This window comes from Malania oleifera, chromosome 3 (assembly GCF_029873635.1).
Source record: "Malania oleifera isolate guangnan ecotype guangnan chromosome 3, ASM2987363v1, whole genome shotgun sequence".
Taxonomy (NCBI): domain Eukaryota; kingdom Viridiplantae; phylum Streptophyta; class Magnoliopsida; order Santalales; family Ximeniaceae; genus Malania; species Malania oleifera.
In genome coordinates this window covers 29,860,025-29,886,721 of record NC_080419.1, presented here as the reverse complement: position 1 = coordinate 29,886,721, position 26,697 = coordinate 29,860,025, and the positions used below count along the sequence as shown (strand labels likewise).

The following is a 26,697-nucleotide window of genomic DNA, read 5'->3' as shown; positions in this document are numbered from 1 at the left end:
ACTCTTGACAGTTACCTCTAAATATACAGTAGTAAATGCATGTTTTCTCAATGATCGTGTTTATATTTACATATTAAATAATACAAATATTATTCAATTATTTTTATATCATAAATGCATCTATTAATCTGCAAGATCACATGACAACTTTTCATTTATAAAATCGAGAATTTAGAATCTATGAATATCATTGTACAGATAACTATTTTTATATGAGCAAAAACCTTTCAAAAAACAAAATATGCTCGTCATGTCACACTCCAAGCATATTTAGGATATTATGCTTGCCTGTGATGGCTTGTCTCGTGTGCATATGATGAGTTACCATAATGTAAATACTAGTATAAATTAATTTCTTAAAGGTATTTCTATCCTAGTGTGAAAATGAGAGTATGACTCATTGGATAATTTGATGTTTCTTAGCGTTAGATTTAGATTAGCATAAAAAACACTTTAAGAGAGGGGTGAGTGTTTATCAATATGTGAAACTCAATAGTCATTATAATCGTGTTTAGCTTAATTGCTTCCCTTAATAAACACACATGGTTAATGGAAGGGTTGCTTTAAAGAATTACGTTGTTTTAATGTTTACTTTTTGTTTGCCATTATACTTTCATGAAATATTTACTACTTTTGCTTACATTTCATTCAATTGGTATAAATGTATTATGTTAGTAAACTGTGATAAACTTTTGACGGACAATTTAAGTAAAAATATTTTAACTGGTACTGCGTAATCCTTCAAAAAAGTGTTAAATACTGGCCTATAACACGAATACATGTTACTAGTACTAGAGAAGATTATTAATTTTTAAAAAATATTTTAAAATATTTAAGAGTTGTTACAAGATGTTTTGTGAATGTTAGAACTAAGAGGAGGGGAGGCAGGTGACCCTTTTCTAATTGCACGAAGATAAAATAGGAATTCGGGTCGGTGGGTTCGACCCGGATGAGCAACTCGAGTCAAATGGGTCAAACCCCAAGAGGGAGCGTGGTAACCTGGATCTTCGTCAGTATGAGCGCGGTGCTCTCGATGAGAGTTACAGCAGGTGTGTTTGAGAGGTGATTTGCGGTCCACATTCAATGCTGTCACCACAGTTCACAATGCTCTTCTATTGTCAGCGTCGATGAACCCGCGGCAAGTTATTCATTTTATCGTCCGCGTCATCTCCTCCGTTCTCAGCCCAGTCTCGCCACCGGCGTGGTTCTTTTTCCCGGACGCGTCGCTTCTTGTTCCCGACTCTTAGCTGTGACTGTTTCCATCGCCATGGTAAGAACTTAATGACGGAGCGGCCACCCCCCCCCCCCCCCACCACACACACACAGAAGCTCAATTCCCCATGAGTTCATCAAGGGATGAAACTTTTGTTCTGCCATTTGGCAGGATTATCTGAAATCCGTGGTTCCTTCTCAACTCGTCTCCGAGCGGGGTTCTAATCTTGTCGTCATCAATCCAGGTTTTCAGACCCTAATACTCTATTCACTCTTTCACTTTTGTATTATTTATCTAGCATTTTTAATTACCCTTTTCTTGTGTTAAAATTACAACTTGAACAACAAATCATTCCACAAATTTTAACTTAATATAAAAGATACGACAATTTTTTTTTTTTTTCAATGCGGCAACTCTATTACTTTTACTAAATTCATAATTGTATCTAATTACTATTACTCACTTTATAAAAAAGTAAAAAATTTAGGATTATCTAGATTATATGTGGTAATAAAAATATAATTTTTATCAACTTCAAAATAAATAGTTTTTTTCACAGTATCTTCTTTCTTTTTTTCGTTATGGAAAAAATAAAAAAGAATTTGTATATTCTGGATTTTATTATACATAAGTTCTTCTACTCTGCACTTATAAATGAAAACACAATTATACAAATGTTATATCTAAGTATCTAACAGGAAACTTTCTTTCTTTTTTATAATGCATTTCTATAGATAAATTAAAAAAAAATTAAGTTAATATATTTTGTTTCACATCAAATTAAATTTTCTGTTGTTTGGTTTGCATCTCATTAAAACCAGCTTAGAAAGATGAATTATTCTGCAAATAATTCACATTAGAAGTTTTGGATGCAAAACAAAAAATGCAATTATACTAATGTTATATCTAAGTATCTAACATGAAATGTTCTTTCCTTTTCTATAATGCATTTGTTTAGATAGGAGAGGGCTAAGAAGTAAGCAAAGGATGCTAGGATCAGATTAGCTACGTGGAATATGGGGACAGTTGCGGGTCATAACATGGAGATAGTGGATACAATGATCATAAGGAAAATAAAATTAATTTGCCTTTAGGAGACAAAATGGGTAGGAGAGAAAGTTAGAAATTGGAAAAATAGGATTTAAACTTAGGTACACTAGAAAAGAGAAACATAGAAATGGGGTGGAGATCATTATAGACAATGACTTAAAAGATAATGTAGTAATGTTAAAAAGATAGGGGATATGATCATAAAAATTAAGATAGCTTTAGGCCTGGAGATAGTTAATGTCATTAGTGGGTATGCTTCCCAACTAGGTTTGGCAGAAAACCTTAAAAGACAGTTTTAGGAAGATATGGATAGTATTATACAAGGTATACTAGGATCTAAAAAGACATTCATACGAGCTGATTTGAATGGATACATTGGAAAGGGCAAGATAGGTTATGAGAGGATTCATGGAGGTTGTGAATTTGGACATAAACTATGTCTGAAGCTTTGGTTATATTGAATACCTACTTTATAAAAAGAGAAGAACACTTAATAACTTAAAAAAATGGGCAAAATAAAAGCTAAATAGATTTATTTTTAACTAGGGGAAGGGGAATTATTTAAACTGTAAAGATTGTAAAGTTATCCTAGGTGAAAGTTTGGCCGCACAACTTAGAATCCTAATATAAATGTGTATAATAAAAAATGGAAAAGAAAGAGCAACATAAATCAATGCAAGAGGACTAGGTGGTGGAGTTTGAAGGGACAAAATATAGTGAGATTCAAAGATAAAATGATAAAAGAGAGTGATTGGACTATATGGAATAAGGTAGATGCGAACACTTTGCGGAATATAATTTGTCAACTCTATTATAAAGGTAGCAAAAAAGATTTTAGGTGAATCCAAAGGAAGATACTCAGGCAGTAAAGAAAGCTGGTGGCGGGATCAAGATGTCCAAAAAGCCATTAAGACAAAAAGAAACTGGTATAAAACATTGCAAAGTTTGTTGAAATATAGAGAACCTTGAAGAATATAGAGGCAATAAAAAATGCAAAAAAAGGCATTAGGGAAGCTAAACATAGAGGTTATGATAGCTTATAAACTAAACTAGATTCAAAGGAAGGGGAAAAAGACATTTATAAACTTGCTAGATATAAAGAAAGAAGATGCAAAGATTTAGGCAATGTAAAATGTATAAAAAACAAGAATGATAACATCTTAACCAAAGAAGAAGGCATAAAAGAGAGGTGGTGGCGATACTTCAATAATTTGTTTAATGAAAATCGAACTGAAAGCTTGAAATTGGAAGTGACAAATGAGGAAAGACTAAAAATAGAAGATTGATTTGCTAAATTAGGGTCATTGAAGTTAATATAGCTTTAAAAAAAAAATGAATAGTGGGAAATCTATAGGTCTAGATAACATACCAATTGAAGTTTGGAAATGTCTATGGGGTAAAGGGAGTTTATGATTATCTAATCTATTCAACACTATTATAAAAACCAAGAAAATGCCAGATGATTGGAGGAAGAGCACGTTAATGCCTTTATACAAAAACAAAGGCAATATTCAAAATTGTAATAAATATCAGAGGATAAAGACTATTAGTCACATGATGACATTGTGGGGAAGGATAATTGAACAAAGAGTAAGACTAAAAACAAGGGTTTCAAAGGATCAATGTGGTTTTATGCTTGGGAGATTGACAACAAAAGCTAGTTATCTTTTAAGAAGATTAATTGAAAGTTTAGGGAAAAGAAGAGGGGACTTGCATATAGTTTTTATTGAACTTGAGAAAGCCTATGATAGAGTACCTAGGTAAGTGCTTTGGTGGGTTTTAGAAAAAAAAAAGGAGTTTGCGATAGATATATTGTGGTTATTAAGGATATTATGATAGTGTAATGACTAGCATTAGGACTATAGGATGGGAGTCTAGAGAATTTCCAATTACAATAGATGTACATCAGGGTTCTACTTTGAGCTCTTATCTTTTTGCCTTAGTGATGGATGAATTTGCTCCCTAGGAATATCCAAAATGAGATCCCTTGGTAAATGTTGTTTGCAAATATTCTCTTGATTGATGAAAGTAGGAGTGGTATGGAATCTAAGACATTGGAGAATTGCTTTAGAGTCTAAAGGGTTAAGGATGAGTAGACATAAGACTAAGTATATGAATTGTAATTTTAGTAATTTTAGGAGGATTATTGGAGATAAGTTTAAACTTGATAATCAAAAAATTTACAGCAATAATAGATTTCAATTCCTTGGACTCATTGTGCAAGCGAAAGGAGAAATTGAAGAGTATGTTATACATAAAGTTAAAGCAGGATGGGTAAAATTGAGAAATGCGTCAAGCATGTTGTGTGATTGTAGAATACTCCGAAAATTAGAAGGAAAGTTTTATAAAAACACTATAAGACCAACCATGATTTATGGATCATAATGTTGGACAACTAAGAAATAACATATAAAAAAAATCAAAAGTTATCGAAATGCGACTTTTAATGTGGATGATACGGAATAAACTAGGCATAGGTTGCAGATAAGATAAAATAGGCATAGCATGGGTTTAGGTGGATTGGGCTTTTGAAACATAGGCCAGCAGCATACCTGTGAGGAGGAGTGAGGCGGTTTTTGTTTTTAATAGTAAAAGGGGTAGGGGTAGACCTAAAACAATTTGGAAGGAGGTAGTGAAGAAGGACTTAAGCTCTTATGCTAGTAGAGGACAATGCCTTTAATCAGGTGAATTGGCAGAAAAGGATTCATGTAACTGATCCCACCTAGTGGAACTTAAGGCTTCTTGTTGTTGTATTTATATAGACAAACTTTAAATATTAAGTTAATATATTTTGTTTCGCATCAAATTAACTTCTTTTTTTTCTTTTTTTTTATCGGGTTAGCTTTTTGTTAAAATAAGTTTAGAAAGATCAATTACTTTGCAAATAATTAAAATAAGAATTTTGAATGCAAAACTATTCTGTTATGCACATAAATAATATCAACTTATATTTCAAGAAGTTTTCTTAAAAATAAAATATCAAAAGAAGAAAGTGGAGAAATTCTTATTTTGATTGGGTTATTTTTTAAAAATGTATTTGGTAATAGAACTGTTTCCTTGCTCATTCTTAAACGTAGAATAGATAATTTTCTTAATTAAATGTTAGATGTGTGTGTGTGAGAGAGAGAGAGAGAGAAAAAAAAAATAAATTTGAGTTTATTGTGCAGAAAGAGAACATAATCTTATGAGTTTTTAGTTAATAGCTTTTACAGAACTCTATATTATAATAGTCGACTTGATTTGAGTGTAAGTTATATGCCTAAGCTATATGTCCACAAATTTTTTTTTTTTTTAGTTAGAGAAATGAGTTTGAAGAAATGTGTAAGGTAATCATGCAAAAAATAAATAAAAAAAATAAATTATGTATTAAAAATTAACAAGCCAATGAAATTTTCTTTGTTCTAAAATAGATTAAATTGATATATATTAGAATCTTTGATACTTCTTGATTTTCTTTGAATTAAATTAAAGGTGGTGGGTTGAATTGTGAACGGAGAAAAATTAGTGTTTTTTATTTTTTTTATTTTTTTTATTTTTTATTTTTTAATTTTATTTATAGAGCCAAAACCCATGCAAAAGCAATGTAAGTGTAGCTTAGAATGATAACAAATGACACCTTATTACTTAATATATGATAACTTTAATAAGTTCCAAATGCATAAATTCACAAACAAAATCCTAAACTCTATTAAGGGGCCATTTCGTATCATTGTCATATGAAATGTGAACCAAAAACAAAAACTAAAAACCAAATAGATACTAAAAAGTCAGAAACCAACAACTTGGTTGGCTAATATTTCTAAAACTAAAACAAATGAAAAACTTGATTAAAAAAATGCTCATTTTTGTCCTTGAATCAAATAATAATTAAAAATATGATTAAAATAATAAGACTGCAAAATAATCCAAATGAAAAATACTATGAAAAAAATAATTATAATTATTTTACTTAATTATTATATTTCAAATTTCACTTTACAATAACAATCTTATTATATATGATAGTTGAAAAATAATAAAAATATTTTGTAAATTACTCGTATTATTATTTTTTTTAATTTTTTTTGAAAATTTATGGACATTTTTTAATTATATTTTAAATTCATATGATCATTATATTTTGATTTTAATTAAAAAGTATGTATAAAATGAATCATTTAATCCAAAAAAGTTAATTTTGAATATTAAAATATTTTGACATTAGGTTGCCAAAACAATTGAAAATTATAAAACCTATTTTTCAGTTTTTTCGTAAACAATTGAAACCGAGAACAAAAAAAAAAAACTGACCACTTATACCAATGCATTTTCATAAGCTGTTTCTTCACTATAGAGAAATGAAAACTGAAAACAGGAAACAAAAGCAATACCTGACAGACCATTATAAGCTCTGTGATTTATATGCTAATGTAGGCTATTTTGATATACAGGCTCTGCAAATGTTAGAATAGGCCTTGCTCAACAGGATGCACCTTTTAACATTCCTCACTGCATTGCTCGCTATTCTAACCAAGTGCCCAAGAGAAATGTGCAAGATCAGGTTTCAATAATTTAAAAATATTTACTCGAGTTTAATGTTTCTTTTTGTGTTTCCTCTTAGTGTTTGGTTTGATTCATTGATTAATTTTTGAAAATTTCAGATGCTTAATTCTCAGATTACAACAGCTCAGCACATTGAGCGTGAGAAGGCATATGATATTGTAAGTAAAATAACTTTTTGAGCTTTTACTTGTAATTGTAAATTTTTTGATTTTCTGCCTGTTTGGGGAAGCTTCAAGATCAAAATGATTTTGTAATATAAAATTGCCTTATGATTTACTATCAAGCAAGTTAATTGGTAGCTGAAATCTTTAGAGATGGGAAAATGATAATAAACTTAAAGTCACTAGGGCAGTTTGTCATTAATGCTATCTGTTGTGTCATATGTGAAAGCTGCCCGAATGGGTCTTATATTTATCTGAGTGCTACTTGGTCTTTTTTTGGGCTTTGATTTGTTCTCTCCAGATAGCTTCACTGTTGAAGATTCCCTTCCTTGACGAAGAAGTTGCAAATAATGCTTTCCCACGCAAGGTAAGCAGTGCCATCAATAAGGTTGATCGCAATTCCATTAATATTTGGAATTTTTGATTAGTAACCACTCAAATCCTACAATTGTAGATTAACTCAATCAGCTCATCTACACACACACAGACACACACAAAATATCATGTGCATGCTTTCAGCTTACTTTATGTCCATATTCAATAAGAGATTAGCCCATGGTTATTAAATTTGAAACCTTGTGCAGATGGGGCGTGTTGATGGATATAATCCACAGAGTGGCAAAAAGGATCCACCCTTCACTTGGACAACTGTAGTTGAGGAGAAGCCTAATTTATCTGCGGAACCAGGTATCTATCAAACTTTCCCGTTTTACCCTGTTCCATTTTGGCATTAGATGTCTTACTGTATTTGTTAGTGGCTGCTACCGACTAATTTTTATTAGGGATGCTATACTTTGATGTTTACTCTGGTGTTATGTCAAATATATTGATCATTGGATGTGTCATCGCATATCTGTTGGCTAGCTGGTCATTCTGTTTCCATTCACTTATTCAGATTCCAGGAACTGTCACCTAATCTTGTCGTCATTTTATGTGTGTTGTCCACTTGTTGTAGCTGAAGGGCATGTGTTCCTCTGAAAAAGCTAAGTTACTAAATTAGTCAATAAATGATATTCCCGTATGGTGCTTATCGTAATTGTATATGCTGGGGTCAAATTATGTTGCATGAAGCTATGAGACTGGATAGAGGGAAAAAAGTTGGCGACTCTTAAACAAAGGATGTACTTATATATGATTTTTGATGCATCTCTCTCTCTCTGTCTCTCTCAGTGCCCACGCAAATGTGCACGTTTTCTTGTGCATGCATTCTTTACAATATAACCAGTTTTCTGCTGGATTTTTTTATGCAATTTAGTATTTTCGCTCACATTTAAACATGAATAGTTGAAATAATGCAGTGATGTGTAGCTTTTTTCACTATATTTCTATTCAAGAACTACAAGAAAACAGTTCTGTATTAGAAACCCCACTGCTCCAATATAAATTTGTGTATGCATTATTACATCCTAAACAATTTCATATAAATCCATAACGTAATTAACAATATAACAAACTAAGACTACGGTCTGTATTCAATTAATAATAATGATTGTGTCCAATCCTACTTCCATGGCTTTTTGGGATCCAGTGGTTGAGAGTGTGGGTAGGAAGTCAGAGGAGTAGAAGAGGTTGTACTTATCTCTTGGGGTGGGGGATTTTATTACTTTCATCAGTGCTTCACTTTCTAGCATGGCTATTTATTTCTATCCCTTTTTAGAGTTCCTACTTCCTACTAATGTAGTTGGGCTGCTAGACAGGTTGATGCATGATTTTCTTTGGTCTGATATTAGGGAGAATAAGACTATAAGAGGGACCTGTCATGTTAGTTAGGATGTGGTTAGAAGACCTCGGTCTCGAGGCCATGGGCTTTGTAATGTGGTATCTAAAAACATCTCTCTAATTTGAAAAATTGGTTGTGGAGGATCCCTCAGGGTTTAACTCCCTATGGCACAGGATGATTAGAAGTATGAGGTTCCTGAAAATGGGTGGGATACTAGAGGGAGTGGTAATGTTGCTGATGCGAGTCCTTCAAAGTTTAATTTTCCAGGTTGCATTTTTTTCCTTTTCTCTTATGCTGTTCAGTGGGGGTAACGGGTGTTCGCTTTTGGGAGGCTGTTTGGTTGGGTGAGGTTTTGTTGGAGAAGTTTATGCTTCATCTTTTCAAGTTTTCTTCTCTACAAAATGCACCAATCAGCTTTTTCTTTTCTTTCAAGGAGGGGGCTCTCTTTCTTGGGATTTTATTTCTTTAGGAATCTCAATGAAAGAGAGTTTGATGAGCCCGCTTCCTTGCTTAGTGTTGTAGTAATTTTATACCTGTCGTAAAGTTGATGAGAGAGTTTGTGGGGTACTCTTTGGGTCATTTTGTTCAAGTCTTTTTTCCTTCATCTCTTGAAAATTTCTTTCCATAATCATTTTCCTTGGAGCCATATCATGTGGAGGGCAGAGGTTTCCTTAAAGATTCAGACTTTTAGGATTGTGACTCTCAACATGATTAAAATGTGATGTAGGACGGGTATGGTCGGCCTAGTCCTACGGTCAACCCTCAAGCAAGCACATACACGTGAACACTTTGATTCAAGAATTCAATCAACCAAACACAGACATCATAAATTATGCGACGATTCACATGTTGTAAGATTTTTGAAAAAGTGTATCATTTTATCCAAAAATCAAGTCCCAAGTGTTCCTTTATCAAGGAATCAAGTTTTTATGCGGATAGATGTTATTTTCAAGATTCAAGAATGCAAGTTCTAATTTAACAACTTAATATTCCTACGATTGATATTAGCAAAAGTGACAATATTGAAAACTAAGGATTCAAGTGGGCTCCTCTAATATGGGATTCTAGGCTTCAAGCAATGGTTCACACAATCACGCAAGGATTCAAGAAAAGTAACGATTACCCAAGAGAATCGTTGGATGATTTGACGCTGTTCAACACGAGCTTAGACCACGCCGGAAGTCCTTCAATCAAGCTTTGAAACACAAGGATGAAAGTGGGTATGGATGTGTAGAGAGAGGAGGCCGTGTGGGTATTTAGAGAGAGGAGGCCGTGTGGGTGAGAGTGGGAGGAGGGGTTGATGTTGGTGTTGGATAGAGTGGTCTCTCACCACTTGATCTTCGGCGAGAGCGGTGTAACCTCACACTACGCAATCACAAGATTGGACAAAGCTTCAAGCTTCAACAATGGAGTTTTCTTCAATATTCAATCATAAACTAATTAGAATTCTTACAATGAGAAATTATATAAAGACTAGCACGGGAGACAAAACATTAAACACTCTCACAACGCTCACACAAGCATGGGAGAAAAAACATTAAACACTCTCACAACTCTCACACTAAAGACAACCTAACACAGTTAATACTTACTAAAAAACAAGGAATTCTAACTCGTAGACCCACAACTCAAACTTAGTTTTCTTGCACTATTACAATTCAAATTTGAGACTCAAACATGTGCCAAAAAGGAGGCCAAAATCGTGTGGCTTATGGAGCATAAAACCATGCGGGGCCCACATGGGTCTTGGGGCTTGATCTTGCTTCAACATCTGTACTTGGGTCTTAATGCACCTAATAGTCTTCAAGAATAAATATCTAAGTCTTCAAATCTTCAATCCATGGGTCCATAAAGTCTTGAAATAAAATGTCCAAGTCCAAATTAAAGTGTCCATCCAAAATATAAAATCCAAAATAAAGTATTATCTTCAAGAATGCATCCACAAATAATAAAGTCTTCAAAAGTCTTCCATCAAAAGGTAGATGATCTTCAAGTAGTTCCATGTGTACCTACAAAACAATTATGAGTAATAGTGGACATCGGGAGGTCGTCCACGTGTCATTCTTATCGGCAAAGGAGGTAGTCAAAGCATGTTGATCCCAATCATCTCTCCTGGGCCCAAAAGAATTCTTCTTTGAAGATTGAGAAGTGATGTACTTTGAATACAACTCCGGGTTGAGACGAAGGAGGTCCTCGTTAAGTAGCCAGCTCCTCTCAGAAAGTGGCTTGCCTCTCCACTTGACCAAGAATTTTTGGTATGATCCGGCTTGTGTGAATGTAGTCTTGTCATCCAAGATCTCTTCAATCTTATCAAGCTTCTATGGTATGGGCAAAGGTGGAGGCAAAGACAACTTTGGGTTTTCATGCTCATGAGGAGTGGGGAATGAAGTAGGATCACCTGCAAGGTTAGAATTGGAAGGTTCCACAAAAGATGATGCTTCAAGAAAGGAGGTTAGATCTTTAACATTAAACACATTGCTTATACCAAAATCAATAGAAATATCGAGCATGTAAGCATTAGAACTAATTTACTTAAAAACTTTGAAAGGTCCCATCTTTTTGGCATGCAACTTTCTTACCTTTCCTCAAGGAATCCGCTCGGGAAGAATGCGTACCATAACAATATCACCTTCTGAAAATTGTTGCAACCTGCAATATACATCAACACTAGATTTATAATGCTCATTGTTCAAGTTAATTTTCATTCTTATTTCAGAGTGTAAATCATGTATGTGCTTTGCAAATGCATCAGCTTGCTCACTCACTCTATCTTGTCGGGGTAAGGGGATGAGATCTATGAGCTTCCTAGGTTGGTAACCAGTGGCAACCTGAAAAGGACTCAATCCTGTGGTTCTATTCACTGAATTATTAAATGCAAATTCAGCCATAGGAAGACACAAATCTTAGGAACCTATGTTTTCACCCACTAGACATCTTAATAGGTCACCCAAGCTCCTATTAACCATCTCAGTTTGCCCATCAGTTTGTGGGTGATAGGCACTAGAAAACTGGAGCTTGGTGCCCAACATGGCCCACAAGGTCTTCCAAAAATAACTCACAAATTTCACATCCCTGTTAGAAACAATGGTTTTGGGAAGACCATGTAGCCTTACAACTTCCCTAAAAAAGATAGTGGCAATTTTATATGCATCATATGTCATTTTAGAAAATCTATCCACAACAACAAACACAGAATCATTTCCTCTAGAAGTCCTAGGGAGTCCTAAAACAAAGTCCATACTGATGTCCAGGGGTATGAGGCATAGGTAAAGGAGTATACAATCTAGTATTTTGCTTCCTACCCTTTGTAGTTTGGCATATACCATAATGAGACACAATTCTAGCAACATCCCTTTTTAAACTAGGCCAAAAGAATCTATCCTCTACCATCGCAATGGTCTTATCTCTACCAAAGTGACCTGTGGCACCACCTGCATGCAATTCTCATATCAACTGGTCATGTAGTGATGTAGAGGGTATGCACAACTTAGTCCCTTTAAATAGAAATCCACCATGGATCACAAAATCAGGATGGGATCTAGGAAGTCCTTGTAACAAGTCAGAAAAGATATCACAAAAATCAGGACATTGGGAATATTCTCTTTTAATGTTCTCAAAGCCTATGGCTCTCACCTCTAAGGCCTGTAAAGTGGCCACAACTCGGCTCAAGGCATCAGTAGCCTTGTTCTCAACATTGGCTCGGTGCTTGAGCACAAAAGTGTACTGTTGAATGTATTCAACCCACTTTACATGCCTATGATTCAATTTCTTTTGGGTGCTCAAATATCGAAGGGCCTGGTGGTCAGAAAAGAGTACAAACTCTTGTGGGAGCAAGTAATGTCTCCAGTGCCTCAAAGATTGAGCCAAAACATGAAATTCTTTGTCATATGTGGAGTAACGCTGTTTTGTATCATTCAATTTCTCACTAAAGAAGGCAACAGGATGACCCTCTTGACTAAGCACTCCTCTTATCCTTACACCAGAAGCATCACAAGCAACTTCAAACAATTTCTGAAAATCAGGAAGGTGTAACACAGTTGCTTTAGTCATCACGTCTTTTATGTCTAAGAAAGCTTTGGTTGCAGCTTTAGGCCATATGAATTCACCTTTCTTAAGACAATTTGTGATGGGTGTCATGATGGTACTAAAATTCTTAATGAACCTTTGGTAAAATGTGGCTAACTCATGGAAGTTTCTTGCTTCATGAATGTTCCTAGGAGTAAGCCAATATTGAATGACCTAGACCTTTTCAGGGTCAACAGAAACTCCACTTTCAGTCACAACAAATCCAAAAAAGTTGAAAAGTAGTGTTTGTGAGGCATCTAAATGGAATAGAAAAAGTTGGAATGTGGAGGTTTTTGGTGATATGTGTTCGGGGAGAAAAGATATTTTATAGGAACCAGGTGCTATAGATTGCTTAGATGACCATGGTGTTCACTTAGAAGAAATAGTTGGTAGAAAAGTTGACTTGTCTAATGAGCTTGAGCAGGTTCTTTTGTATTGGGTTAAGGAGAGTAATTGTACTACAAGACTATTTCATTGGGTGTTGAGTGATGGTGAGGAATTATTTTATAGAAGAGTGGAGGATGATAGGGGTGTGTTTACTAAGGACCCTGTGTGCATTGCCGGTATGATTATTGTCTTTTACAGGAACCTCTTCTTTGAGGAGATGGGGGTAGGGCTATTATTGATGCGGTTGGACTGGTGTCCTATTTGCATAGAGAAAACAGAGCGGGGAGGCTTTTGAGGAGGAAGAGATTAAAGGCATGGTGTTTGAAATTGATAGGGATAGGGCTCTTGGGCTGGGCCAGAAGGGTTTGTGATGGGCTTGATTGCATTTTTTAAAGGATGTTGGGATTTTTGAAGGAAGATCTTCTTAGCATATTTTGTGAGTTTTTTCATGATGTGGTTGTGGGTATGAGCATAAATCAACTTTTGTTACCGTGATGCCTAAAATAGATTATGCTATTAGAGTCGAGGGTTTTCGGTGAATTAGTCCGGCTACTAGTGTGTATAAGATCTTGATTAAAGTTTTATCTAAGAGATTGGGTAGCGTCTTGTTGGATACCAATTCCCCTAGTGAGCACGTTCATTGGTGATAGAGAGATTTTAAGTGCACAATCAGTAGCAAATGAAGTTGCTGAAGATGCTATAAGGCAGAATAAAAGGGGTTTTGAAATTAGATTTTAAGAAAGCTTATGATTGGGTTAGTTGGTGTTTGTTGGATAGAGTGATGGGCAGAAAAGGTTTTGGAGCAAGATGGTAGAAATGGATTAGGGGGTGCACATTGTCTTCTGTCTTAGTGAATAATGAGGCTAAACCTTGGTTTGGAGCTTCTAGTTGTTTGAGGTGGGGAGGTCCTCTACCCCCTTTGCCTTTAATGTTTGTGGCAGATGCATCGAGTAGAATGATTAATAAAGGGGTTGATAGGGATTTGGTGAAAGGCATTGAATTGGACCATGAAAACTTGCCCATATCACATGTTTAGTTTGTAGATGGCACCATTTTTTTTAAAAATCTTTTGGAGGATATGGATGGTTTCTCCAACATGTTAACCATTTTGTAGGTGTTTGAAAAAGTGTTGGTTTAAGAATTAACTTCTCTAAGAGTGCATCATGGGTATCAGGATTAACTTCAGTCCTTTTGCTATGTTAGCCAGTTATGGTGTTCTGAGTTGGTCCATTACTTATTTAGGTATCCTTGTAGGCAGCAACCCTTCTTTTCCAGACCTAGCTTTCGAGAGAGTTGCTAGGAGGTTGGATAAGTAGAAGGATTTTTTTTTTACCCTGGATTGTATTACTTTATTCATGCTTGTCTTTCTATTTCCATATATTACTGGTTCCTTGTTAAAATTCCTGTGAGTGGCTTGAAGATTAGAGAAATTGATGAGGAATTTGTTGTGGACCAGAGTAGGTGAGGGAGATTGAAACCATATTGTAGACTGTGCAACTATGCTTAGGTCCAAAAGGGAGGAAGGACTGGGTCTAGGTAATTTGGTGTCCAAAAACATTTCCTTGGTACGAAGTGGTTATGACACTTCCCTTTAGAACCTACGTCCCTTTGGCATAGGGTAGTTTGCCTTAAATTTGGACTTCCACATGGTGATGCTAAATTTGGGGTTAATACTACTTATTTGAGCCCTTGGAAATTTGTGTCTTGGTTTTATCATTCTTTCTTTTGTAACCTCCGTTATATTGTTGGTAATGGGAAGAATATCTGCTTTTGGGAGGATCATTGGATTGGGGAGGCTCCTTTGGTTTGTGTGCATTCTCTCTTTTTTCCATTTATCTGCTTTTCATGATAACCTATTTCTACTTTCCTCCTCTTGCAAGATGTGGGTATTCTTAGGATTTTCATTTTGTGAGGATCCTTAATGCGAGAGAGAGCAATGAGCTTGCTCCTTTGATTAATATTCTTGATTCTTTTTGTTTCTGGTTGGGGAATGATAAATTAGTTTGGGGTTTAGACTCTTCTGGTGAATACTTTTGCAAGTCTTTCTTTTCTCATTTGATTCAGAATCCAATGCTATTCCTTTTGCCTCCTTCAAAGATGAAGGCCTTATGTGGACTGTAATCCTGGAAAAAGTTAATACTAATGACTTGCTTTAGAAGCAAAGAATGAATTAAGACACTATCGCCTGATGTGTGTGTCCTTTGCTTTACAAAAGGGGAGACTTATTTGTGTTTGTTTACACATTGTCATTGCTCTTGGCCCCAATGGAGTAAGCTTGATATTTTTGGCAAGAATTGGATTTGTCCTTCCTCTTTGGAGGCATTTGGTGCTATGGTTTTTGTGGGCTTTGGGAATGGGAAGGAGGGAGAGGCTTTGTTGTGGCTTTCAATTATGGCCATCATTTAGTGTTTTTGGATGGAGGGAAATGTCAGAATTTTTAAGAATTTAGCTACTTCTCTTTGTTTTGCTTTGGATTAGTGTGGTGTTTCTTGCGTAGAGTTGTTTTGTAGTCATTTGTTTTTGTGGTTTTTTCTTTGTTAGTCATTGTGTTTTGTTAGGATATCTTATTATCCCTTTATTCTTTTTCATATTTTTGTCGTACTCTTCTTTTCCTTCTCAGATAAATTCATTACTGGCTGATTTTGCATCATATGGACCCAACAGATGTTATTAAAATTTATAATGGCAAGATCTGAAATATGCTAGTATTACAAGGACTTGAATGAAGTTATGCAAGTTTTTTGGGGCAAAATTGGAAAGAAATGTCAAAGAAAACCAACCCTGGCTGATTTTGCATCGTAGGGATCCAATTGAAATTATGCAGTTTTATGGGGGTTATGGTTGGAGCGTAATACAAGGATATTCACTGGGAAGAAATTAAAGTGGGCACTGGTTCGGGATAAAATTTAGTATTTGGCCTCACTGTGGTGCGCTGGATTGGGATTTCTCAGAGGAATTAGTTTCCACGAGTTACAAAGAGATTGGTGGAATCTACTGCATGTTGATCTTTTCTTTTTTGTTATTATCAGTTTTTTTCTGGATTGTTTCAGGCCTTTTTCGGGATATGTTTCATTCTCTCTTGTAAATTCTCTTCCTATTAATAACATCTTTTGCTATAAAAAAAATGACAGATTTGGAATATTTGTAGATCACCAGGAAGTGAGAATTTGCAAGGGCAGAATTGGAAAGAGAAGTAGAAGGAAGCCAGCAACAGCTATATTTAGTAATGGATATGCAAGTGCATGATGTCACGTGTGTGTGCACCCACGTCCTTATGCTATATTCTATATTATCAATGTTTTGTGTTGATTATGAATGCTTCTGTTGTGCTCCGGGTTGGCAGTTATGGGAGTGAGAATGTGGAGCTTCTCTAGAAAAATGATTGTCTAAGTTATCCCAACTCTTAGGTTTGAATTAAAAGCTTTGTTATGTACAGTATGCAGTGCAAAATGCAGGAATTCCATTGGGCAATGGAAAAATTATAGATGGATTAATGCAGACAGGTTCATGCTTAGAGTGAATTTATGGAACTAAATATGTTCGAACTATTTGCCATGGATTAGAAGCTTGCCTTCTATAGGTGAGAAGCTGGGTTGTTAACATCATGTAAGGTAATCATCTTCAAATCTGTATTGTGAAACTGCAGCAAAGTTGAATGAATGTGTCTGTCCAAAAGAAAATAATTGGATTTCGTGTTAGAAGGCATGGCTGGGGTGTTCTCATCTCCGGGCAATAATGGTTTTTTGCAGGCTATATTATATTTTTCGAGAGTTGGATAGAGTGGTATCACAACAAGTGTTGATGGCTCCTGATAAATTTTTTCTAACGACAGACTGAATGGAGAATGTCCAGTGAATGAAGCAAGAGATCATTGGCAAGTTTAAGATTTGGCTAGATATTGTTGAATTATGAAATGAAAAGAAAAAGAAACGAAAGTTTGTTGTGGTTTTCAAGAAGGATGATCAATGCTGATGCTTTGAGTAGGAATCGATAAAGCAGTGTAAGGGGGTTTAGTTCAGGGTCTTTTTGTGGGGAGCGATGGTGTGATTGTCTTGCATTGGCAATTTGCTGATCACACCATCTTTTCGATGTGTGATGATGGGACTGCTTTTTCTAATAAATGCAGGTTTTTGAGTTAGTGTTGGGGTCGAAGCAAATTTGGGTAAGTGTGGTTTAGCTGCTGTTAACCTGTGTCCTGATGTGGTTTCTAGTTATGCTACTCTCGTAGTTGTCATATTTTGCAGTGGCCTTTGGCTTATTTAGGTGTTCCTTTGAGCGACAATACTTGCTTTATGCAGTTTTGAGATCCTGTTATTTCTAAGGTCTCTAAGAGCCTATGCTTGGAAGGGTGCTTTTCATTTTTGAGGGTTGTTGGAGGGAAATTCATGTTACTTTAATTGAGACTTTTTTTTTCTTCAATTCCTCTTTATTTTTGTCTATAAATTAAGGTCCCTGTAGGAGCAGCAGCTAAGTTGGAGAGGGCAATCAGGGATTTCCTTTGGTTGGAGTTTGGGGGGTTGGGGTTGGGGGTGGGGGATCTTGTGAGTCATGATGTTGTTTGTAGGTCTAGGGTTGGGGGAGGGGGGCTTGAGTCTTGGTAATTTGGTGATTGAAAACATTGTGGTTGTGGGTAAGTGGTTATGGCATTGTTCTTTGGGAACTACTACTCTTTGGCATTACGTTATTGAGCTTAATTTTGATTTGCGTGCAAATGGAGAAGATGCTAATATTGAAAATAGAGTTTCTCATGAAAGTTCATGCAAATTTCACTTTCTTTCCTCATTCAATATAAAGTGGAGGATGTTTCTTAGGTCCATTTTTGGGTGGATCTTTGGGTAGGAGAGCTTGTTATTGTGATATTTTCCCTTCTATGTTCTCTGGTTATCAATGAAGATTGCGTTTCTGGGATTTTCATTTCTTAGGAATCTTAATGATAGGGGAACCAAGGTGCTCTCCATGCTTCTTCATTTGTTGGATTCTTTTCGGCCTTTATATGGAGGGGATGATAGGATTTGGACTTGGGATGCTTCTGATGTGTTTCTCCTGTAAATATTTTTATTTTTGTTTTACTTGGTCTGCAAAAATCTTTCCTCTTGCTAATTTTTTTTGTGAAAAGCTAATTTCCTCCTTGTGGTTAAGGCTTTGTGTGGATGCCTTTCTTAATGGAGTTAACACGAATAATCTATTGCTGATTAGAAGGCATCACAAGGGTTCATCTGTGTAATGTGCAATGCTAGTGGTGAATCTCATGCTCATCTGTTTCTTCACTGTGCTGTTGCTCGGAGTTTATGGAACAAGCTTTTTTGGTTTATTTTGTTAGTGTTGAGTATGTCCTAACTCATTGGAGGCATTTTCTCTGTACTGCATTGAGAGGTTTAGAGAGGAAAAAGACGTGAGAAAATTTTGGCAGTGTGCAGTTTTGCTATCTTAATCTTCCATTTCCATTGTCATCGCATGTCTGCTGATTTCATTAGGAACAGGATCGTATTTTTTGGATTGTTGTGTGTTCTCTTTGGATGTTTTGGGTGTTTCAGTTTCTATGATCTTCAGCGTGATTTGTTGGCTGTGTTAGCTTGATCTCTTGTCCGTTCTTTGCTTCATTTTGTTTCTTTTTTGTACTTTTTAGGAGGATTTCTTGTCCTACTCGTATGCTTTTTCCTCTATTGAAACTCTTTTTTTCTTTTTTTCTACCCCAAAAAAAAGGGAGGGATGCATTGGAGATGACTTGTTTAAATATTGGGTGCAAGTGAGTTCTGTATGCTTTCACTGAACAATTTGCTTCAGAGGGCAAATTGGCTATTGTATCTTACAATTCCTGGAGTTTTGACTGCAGGCTGATGTCATGCTTGGGCCACTTGGCACTGAGTGATGCTGTGAGAACTTTTCACATAGGGTCAAGGACTATAGGGGCATGTGGCGGTGAGACTGAAGAAAAAGCACTTTATAATAAACTTCTGGTTCTTGATGATGGTTGCAATTTCTCTGCTGATATACATATCTCCAGTGCAGATGTTATGATTTGGATTAATAAGATTGTTTCTGATTGTAAATTGTAAGTAGCTGCCAGTGACTTGGATGGGTGGGATGGTGGATGGTCTATCTGGGAAAAAAGTGGCAAGTGAATGCTACCTTGGCTAATACCAAGGTTATAGTGATTTCAAGAACTGTTTTTGAAATTATTTGTTATTTTTATGGTTTTCTTTGGTCAAAACATGCTTAATGCTCTGTTTTCAGTTTGATGCTGGACTGAATCTCATAATTCCTCGCAGTTCATTATGGTTATTAGGGCAAAGTAAGTTTTCGTAAGCCTTGAGAAGTTTGTCATGTGAGGGAGAGGTTGTGCAGTCTTAGTGAGTTTACTTGTGAACCAAAGTAATTCTGCCATCTTATTCATCTTCATTTGTAATTATTGGTCAAACCATTTTGGTAGGTTAATATTTGTGGTTTAACCTCTGTTACCAGCCTCCTGTTTTTCAATTTGCATTTCCTTATATATGTCAAATTACAAATCAAACTATGTGGTATTAACTTTATGCAGAAGGTTCTGCAAATAAGGCTTCATCCAGTGACTCCTTGGACCAGCTTGAAGCTAATGATTCTAAGGAGTTTAATGTGAATAACCACAAGTTCAGACAGCTTATTTATGGCGAGGAAGCACTAAAGATATCCCCCACTGAGCCATATTGCTTACGACGTCCGATTCGCAGGGGTCACTTTAATGTTTCTCAACATTATCCTGTGCAGCAGGTAAAATCCTTCTCTCCATTTATTAGATTTTTTGTGCATGCGAAAAAGACTGCTGATGGTTTAGTGTATTAACAGGCAAAAGTGTAATGCAAGGCATAAGCATACGGACGTCAAGGCGCAAGCCTTTTGGAATTTTATTTTTTACTTCTAGATTGAAAAACGAAGGAAAATTACCAATAATATTTTAAAGGAAATTCAAATATGATTTATGAACTAGTTTTTAGTCATTCTAAGAGTATGAGCACAAAACTATTGAACTAAACCATGCTAATAACTCATTGTAATAGTAATTTTTTTTCATGATCCAATATGCAACTTTCATTGTTTTATAAGAAAAGGTTTAGATTTGATTCACTTAGATTAGAGCATTCCCTAGTCCTTTCTTTCATAGATGCTGGAAAAGCGTCCACACTATGTGCTGGATCAATTTAATTAGGTAAAACATACATACAACTTGATCAAATAAGAAAGAAGTGTTATTGATCCATACTCAGTCAGCCGATCCTAATCTGCCCAGATCAAGTGAATGAACATAAGAGCGCCAAGTAGCAGCAACAAAGGGGCCAGTGGCCACTTGCTGCCACGTGGCTACCTCAAGGGAGCAAAACCCAGTTTTAATACATGTAGTAGATGATTAAATTTTCCTTAATGTTGAGCAGCCTCTCTAGCTAAGTCCCCACCATTTGGACTCCAATCAAGACCCTCTAACTTCAACCTGTTCCCTCAACCTGTTCTTTTCCTACAGAAATCCAAAGTCATCTCCTGATTTGCTTAGGATCTTGCAACACACTTCCTTAGTCTAAACTCCTCATCAAGGCTTTTACTCCCATTAGCTACCCATGGAACATCTTGGAGTTACAGTCCCCCTCCTTCACCCACTTTATCCTGGACTTCTATCTCCCAAATGTTTTCTGTGAAAAGGATCGACTGTAGCTCATTACAAAAGTTTGTCAATCTTTCACAAATCACACTCTTCCCATCTGTCCAAACACTCATCTCCACTAGAACGACATTCTTCCTTTCATTTTTGTTGCCAAACCATCTTTATTCACCAATTTCAGATTGTTTTTCATCACAAGCTTCAATTTATTCATAAATTTAAACCCATCTATTCCCGATAACATCCTTTTCACCAAATCTTAATGCATTGTCTAAAAAAAGGGATGCGTCAACCACATTTTCAAATCTAAAAGGGTAGGCCCCATTGAATTGGATGAGTATCTAGCAAGACTGGGCAATGATCTGAAATTGGCCTAACTAAAGCTGACCACCTGATAATTGGTAAACAAGAATATATCAATACGGGAAGAAGCAAATCTGCCACCCGAAGGCCCAAGTAAAAATGACTTTTAGTCAAATCAACATCCCTAAGCCCACAATTCAAAATAAAGGAGTTGAACATCCCCTTATTGCTAGTTGCCTTGGGACTCCCAAATCTATCACTAGCAAGGCAAATGACATTAAAATGTCCCCTCCAAACAAAAACCACTCAATGCGAGCTACAAAGGCCAAAAAGACTATCCATGTGCTGTTAGTTTAATTGCTTCACCTTTTGTGATTCTAGGTTTAGTTCTTGAATCCTTTCCATATTGTGTGGTTCTTAATCTTAGTAATGAACATCATGGAGCTCCATTGAATAGTGCTGCTATTTGTGAATGCATTCTTCCCCCTTTGATGCATCCTAACACTAATTTCAAATCTCTGTTGTGCCAAAGGGGGATGACCAATGAGGGGGGCTTGCATATTGAGGACCTTCTAGGAGATGAGAGGGACAATAATAATGCCCAAACCCTTCTGGATGAATTAGGACTTAGTGTTGCGAACCATAGCGTGGAAGCTGTTTGGATTGGGATTGGTTAGCCAGAGGAAAAAGGATTTGGAGTTGAGTAGAGAGTTAGGCTTCCCTCTCCCGTAATTATGATAAAGGAGGTAGGAGCTAGGGTAAGTTTAGTGGTTTTAAATGAAGCTTCTTGCTTGGAATTGTTAGGGACTAGGGCTGAGTTTGCAAGAAAACGCTAACACCCCAATGAACCACGTATTGGTACAAAAACATTCCAAAACATTCACATTTTCATTCCGGAACTCTAGATCTAACAATCTATAGTTTTAGTTCAGGTAGCATTTGCAGTTGGAATTGGAATTGGAAACGGAATGTTAGATTCCGTTTGGTTTGACATTGGATCGGAATCAAAATTGTGTTATAGTGTTTGGTATATATAGACATAGGAATCAGAAACGAGTCTAGTTTATCAATTATGACTTTATAATATAAAAATTTATTCATTTAGTTTAATATGGAATATTAATATTATGAATATATACTTTCCCCAGGTTTGGGAGAGATCTTTGATTAGGAGTTGTATTAGATTTGGATAAGATGTAGTATAAAATTGTATTGAAATTTGAAAGCAGAAGCTTGTGAATATTTTCTACATTACTTTGTTCATATGTTCATCCCAATATATAATACGATTACCTATTCTAAACAAGGAAACAATTCCCTTACTGAATAATATCAAATCCCCCATATTTACCCACTTTCCTAATTTGTATATTATTTACAATGATACTCGGGATTGGGATTTTAACACTCCCCCTCAAGTTGGATCATAAATATTAATCATCTCCAACTTGTTAATAAGATCATCAAAGCTCTGTTGTCCCAACCAATATCTGCAGTTTGTTCCTTGGTTGGTACATAAGTCATACATATATTCCTTCTTCAATTTTCTCTTTGATGAAGTGTCTATCTACTTCCACATGTTTAGTCCTGTCGTGTTGAACTGGATTGAGAGAGATGCTGATAGCTGCCTTATTGTCACTGTAGAGTTTCATAGGAAAGTTCACCGGGACCTGTAATTCCTCCAACAGTTTTCGTAACCATAATCCTTCACATATCCTTTGAACAACTGCCCTGAATTCAGCTTCAGCACTACTACGAGCCACCACATTCTGTTTTTTGTTTCTCCAAGTTACTGGATTTCCCCAGACAAATGTACAATAACTTGTGGTGGACCTTTTATCTTCCACTGATCCTGCCTAATCTGCATCTGTAAAGATCTCGACTTTCTTGCTTTCACATTTTTTAAATAAGAGTCCTCTTCCTGGGGATCCCTTGAGATATCTAAGGATCTTGTATACAACATCTAAGTGAACTTCTTTTGGTGAATGCATGTGTTGACTTACTACACTGACTGCAAATGCAATATTTGGTCTAGTATGTGATAAGTAGATTAGCTTGCCAACCAATCTCTGATACCTCTCCTTTTCTACTAGTTTTCCACAGTCTTCAACCCTCTTTACTGTCTCCATCAGGGTTTCACTGGGTTTGCATCCTAGCATGCCAGTTTCAACTAGGAGGTCAGTAACATACTTTCGCTGAGAAACACTAATTCCCTTTTTCGTTCTTGCCACTTACATGCCCAAAAAATACTGCATCTGTCCCAAGTCTTTAACTTCAAATTCAGCATCTAGAACCTTCTTCAATCTCTCCAGTTCTACAGTATCATCACCAGTAAGGATTATATCATCAACATACACTATTAGAATTGTTCTCTTACCTCCTTCAAACTGTTGGAAGAACAGTGTATGGTCTAATTGCCCTTGTCGATACCTTTGATTCTTTAGTACTTTTGCGAATCTGTCGAACCACGCTCTAGGAGATTGTTTGAGGCCATATAAGGATTTCTTGAGTTTACACACTCTGTTTTCTTCACTTGTTTCACTGAAACCTGGTGGTATAGTCATGTATACTTCCTCTTCTAATTCTCAATTTAAGAAGGCATTTTTAATATCAAGTTGTTGTAGTGGCCAATCTAAATTGGCTGCCAAGGACAAGAGAACCTGAACTGTTTTTAAGTTTGCCACTGGTGCAAATGTTTCAGTATAGTCAATGTCGTAAGTCTGTGTAAAACCTTTTGCAACAAGTCTGGCTTTATATCTTTCAACTGTTCCATCAGATTTATATTTCACTGTGAAGACCCATTTACAACCCACTGGCTTCTTCCCTTTTGGTAGATTTGTCAACTTCCAAGTTCCATTTTTTTCTAGGGCTCTCATTTCTTCCATGACTGCCTCTCTCCATTTCGGTATTTCTAGAGCTTCCTGAATGTTCTTTGGCATTTTCATCCTGTCAAGGTTAGAGACAAATGCACAATATCCTGTAGACAAATTTTTATAAGACATGTATTTAGACCAAGGGTATTGAGTACATGACCTGGTTTGTTTTCTGATCGCAATAGGTAAATTGATATCATCAGGTGCAGGATTATCAGAGGAAGACTCAATTACCAGATCGGGATTGGGCATGGGCTCATGGTTATTCGGAGCCATCACCGGTTCCAACGCTCTTGGTGCCTCAAGTATGAGATTCTCCCTATTCTTTGTTTTCGGCTTTCTTGAGTAAACGAGTATGTCTGCGTTGTTTTGCTCTCCTGTATCTCCCCTGAGGGTAAGTGTTCTATTGTGTTCGGCAAGTCAGGAAGTAATGCAATGGAAGGCTCGAAGGATGGGTCGGGGAATGGAGTAACCGGAGAGAATGATGCAGATTCAGTAGTAAAGAGGTCAAAGAACCGATCTTCACTCCATTTCTCTCCCTGAAGAGAGGGCTCTGGGAAATAAGGAGTGGTTTCAAAGAAAGTGATATCAAGACTAACGAACAGTCGTTTTGAGACCGGATCATAGCATTTGTAGCCTTTCTGGGTAGGCGAATAACCAAGGAAGACATATTTAATGGCACAAGGATCCAATTTATTGCGATGGTGTGCATGAATATGAACAAACGCAGTACAACCAAAGATTTTCAGCGGGAGATTGGAGGGGAGTCGAGAGGTAGGAAAGTGTTCTTGGAATTTTTGAAGAGGGGTGACAAATGAAAGTGCTTGACTCGGCATTCGATTAATGAGATGTGTGGCTGTTAAGATGACATTGCCCCAAAAATAATGTTTCATGTTGGTAGTAAACATTAATGCCTGGGCTACTTCAAGTATATGTCTATTTTTCCGTTCAGCAACCCCATTTTGTTGAGGGGTATCCACACAAGAACTTTGATGAACAATCATATTATCTTGAAGATAAGTTCCTAGGATAGTATTAAAATATTTCGTACCATTATCAGTACGTAAAATCTGAATATGAGTCTGGAACTGTGTATGAATCATGGAATGGAAACTGATGAAAATGGAGCGGACTTCAGTTTTGTCTTTCAGTAAGTAGACCCAACAAAGACGAGTATGGTCATCAATAAAGGTAACAAACCATTTTGTATTGGTGCGATTGAGGGAACGTGAGGGACCCCATACATCATTGTGAAACATAGTAAATGGGCGAGATGGTTTGTATATGGATGATGGAAAAGAAGTGCGACGATGTTTGGCAAGCTCACACTCAGAAGCCATTTTATTTGAACAAATAGAAGGAAACAAACGTTTTAAATATTGAAAATTGGTATGACCCATCCTTGAATGCCATAACAAAAGTTCACTATTTCTAGAAGTAGATGCAGAATCACAAATTGCAGTATTACATAGTTCACTCAAACTTGCCTCCTCAAAGTAGTAGAGTCCCTCATATGCTTTAGCAGTGCCAATCGTCTTCCCCGATGATAGGTCCTGAAAAACACAATGAGAGGAAACAAATTTAGCAAAACAATTTGAGTCTTTTGTTAACTGACTGATGGATAACAGGTTGCAAGATAACTTGGGGACATGTAGGACAGATTGTAAAGTTAAAGAATCAAATATGCGAATACTTCCTTTTCCAGCAACTGGTGAGAGAGAGCCATCTACAATTTTTACCCTCAAATTCCCGGCATATGGTGAGTAGGATGAAAAACATTGATAAGACCCAGTCATATGATCGGATGCACCCGAATCAATTATCCATGGAGATTTGTAATAGGATGTAGTCTTTAAAGCTGACAGATATTACCTCGGTGAGCCAGGGAACCAGAGGAAGACTGACCCGATGTTTGAATTGACGAAATCATCTTATATAGCTGATCCAACTGTTCGCGACTGAATGCACTACTGGGAGATGTATTGGTGTTTTCTCCTTGTAATCTTCCAGTTGATCCGTCAGTGCTGGCCTGGTACCCATGATTTTTTTGGTATTGTCTCGGCTTCCAATTTGCTGGTTTTCCATGAATCGCCTAGCAGGTATTTTTTAAATGACTTGTTTTTCAGCAATGTTCGCACCATAATTTACCTTTTTGTGATCGTTGACTAGGTCCTGTTTGGGCCTTTTGATACAAGAGTTGAAACATCTGGCCCAGCATGTCCATCCTGCCCAGCGTGTCCAGCGTGCCCATCTAATTTTTGGGCGGATACGGGTACTAGGAGGTCCAGCCCAGTAGGTTCATTTTGAGGCCTCAGCATCACATGCCTCCTGTTCTCCTCCCTCCTAACCTCAGCAAAGACCTCTCGGGTTGAAGGAAGAGGTTGTCAGCCAAGGATCCGTCCCCTCACGTCGTCGAGCTCTCGGTTCAGGCCGGCGAGGAACTCGAAGACTCTCTCGTTTTTGAGCCTCCTTCGTATCGTGTGCTGTCGCCGGAGCACTCCCACTCCTCGTCGATGCTCAGATCGAGCTCCTACCAGAGATTAGTCATCTCCATGAAATACTCGGTAACGCCTCTCTCACCTTGCCTCATCTGCCACAATCGGGTTTTGATTTCGAAAATTTGTGAGAAGCTTTCGACGTCAGAGTATGTCTCACATACGGCTTCCCGGACTTCCTTTGCCGTTGGCAAGAACAAGTAAACTTTTCCGATTGATGGCTGCATCGAGTTGACGAGCCAAGCTGTGACCATGGAATTT

The 26,697-nt window shown here is 36.6% G+C and overlaps 1 protein-coding gene across 2 annotated transcripts in view; it reads left to right on the top strand.

The window, feature by feature from the left end:
• The first annotated feature begins 1,149 nt into the window (after positions 1-1,149).
• Positions 1,150-26,697, top strand: part of LOC131152171 (actin-related protein 9) — an 88,511-nt gene continuing 62,963 nt past the window's right edge. For both annotated transcript variants that reach the window (XR_009135879.1, XM_058103876.1), the window contains exons 1-7: positions 1,150-1,270; positions 1,385-1,457; positions 6,694-6,803; positions 6,904-6,963; positions 7,268-7,333; positions 7,551-7,653; positions 19,677-19,885. Coding sequence is in view for 1 of the 2 variants with exons in the window: in XM_058103876.1 (XP_057959859.1) it covers positions 1,268-1,270; positions 1,385-1,457; positions 6,694-6,803; positions 6,904-6,963; positions 7,268-7,333; positions 7,551-7,653; positions 19,677-19,885 (624 nt within the window). In the remaining variant the exon portion in view is untranslated. The remainder of the gene's footprint in view (positions 1,271-1,384; positions 1,458-6,693; positions 6,804-6,903; positions 6,964-7,267; positions 7,334-7,550; positions 7,654-19,676; positions 19,886-26,697) is intronic.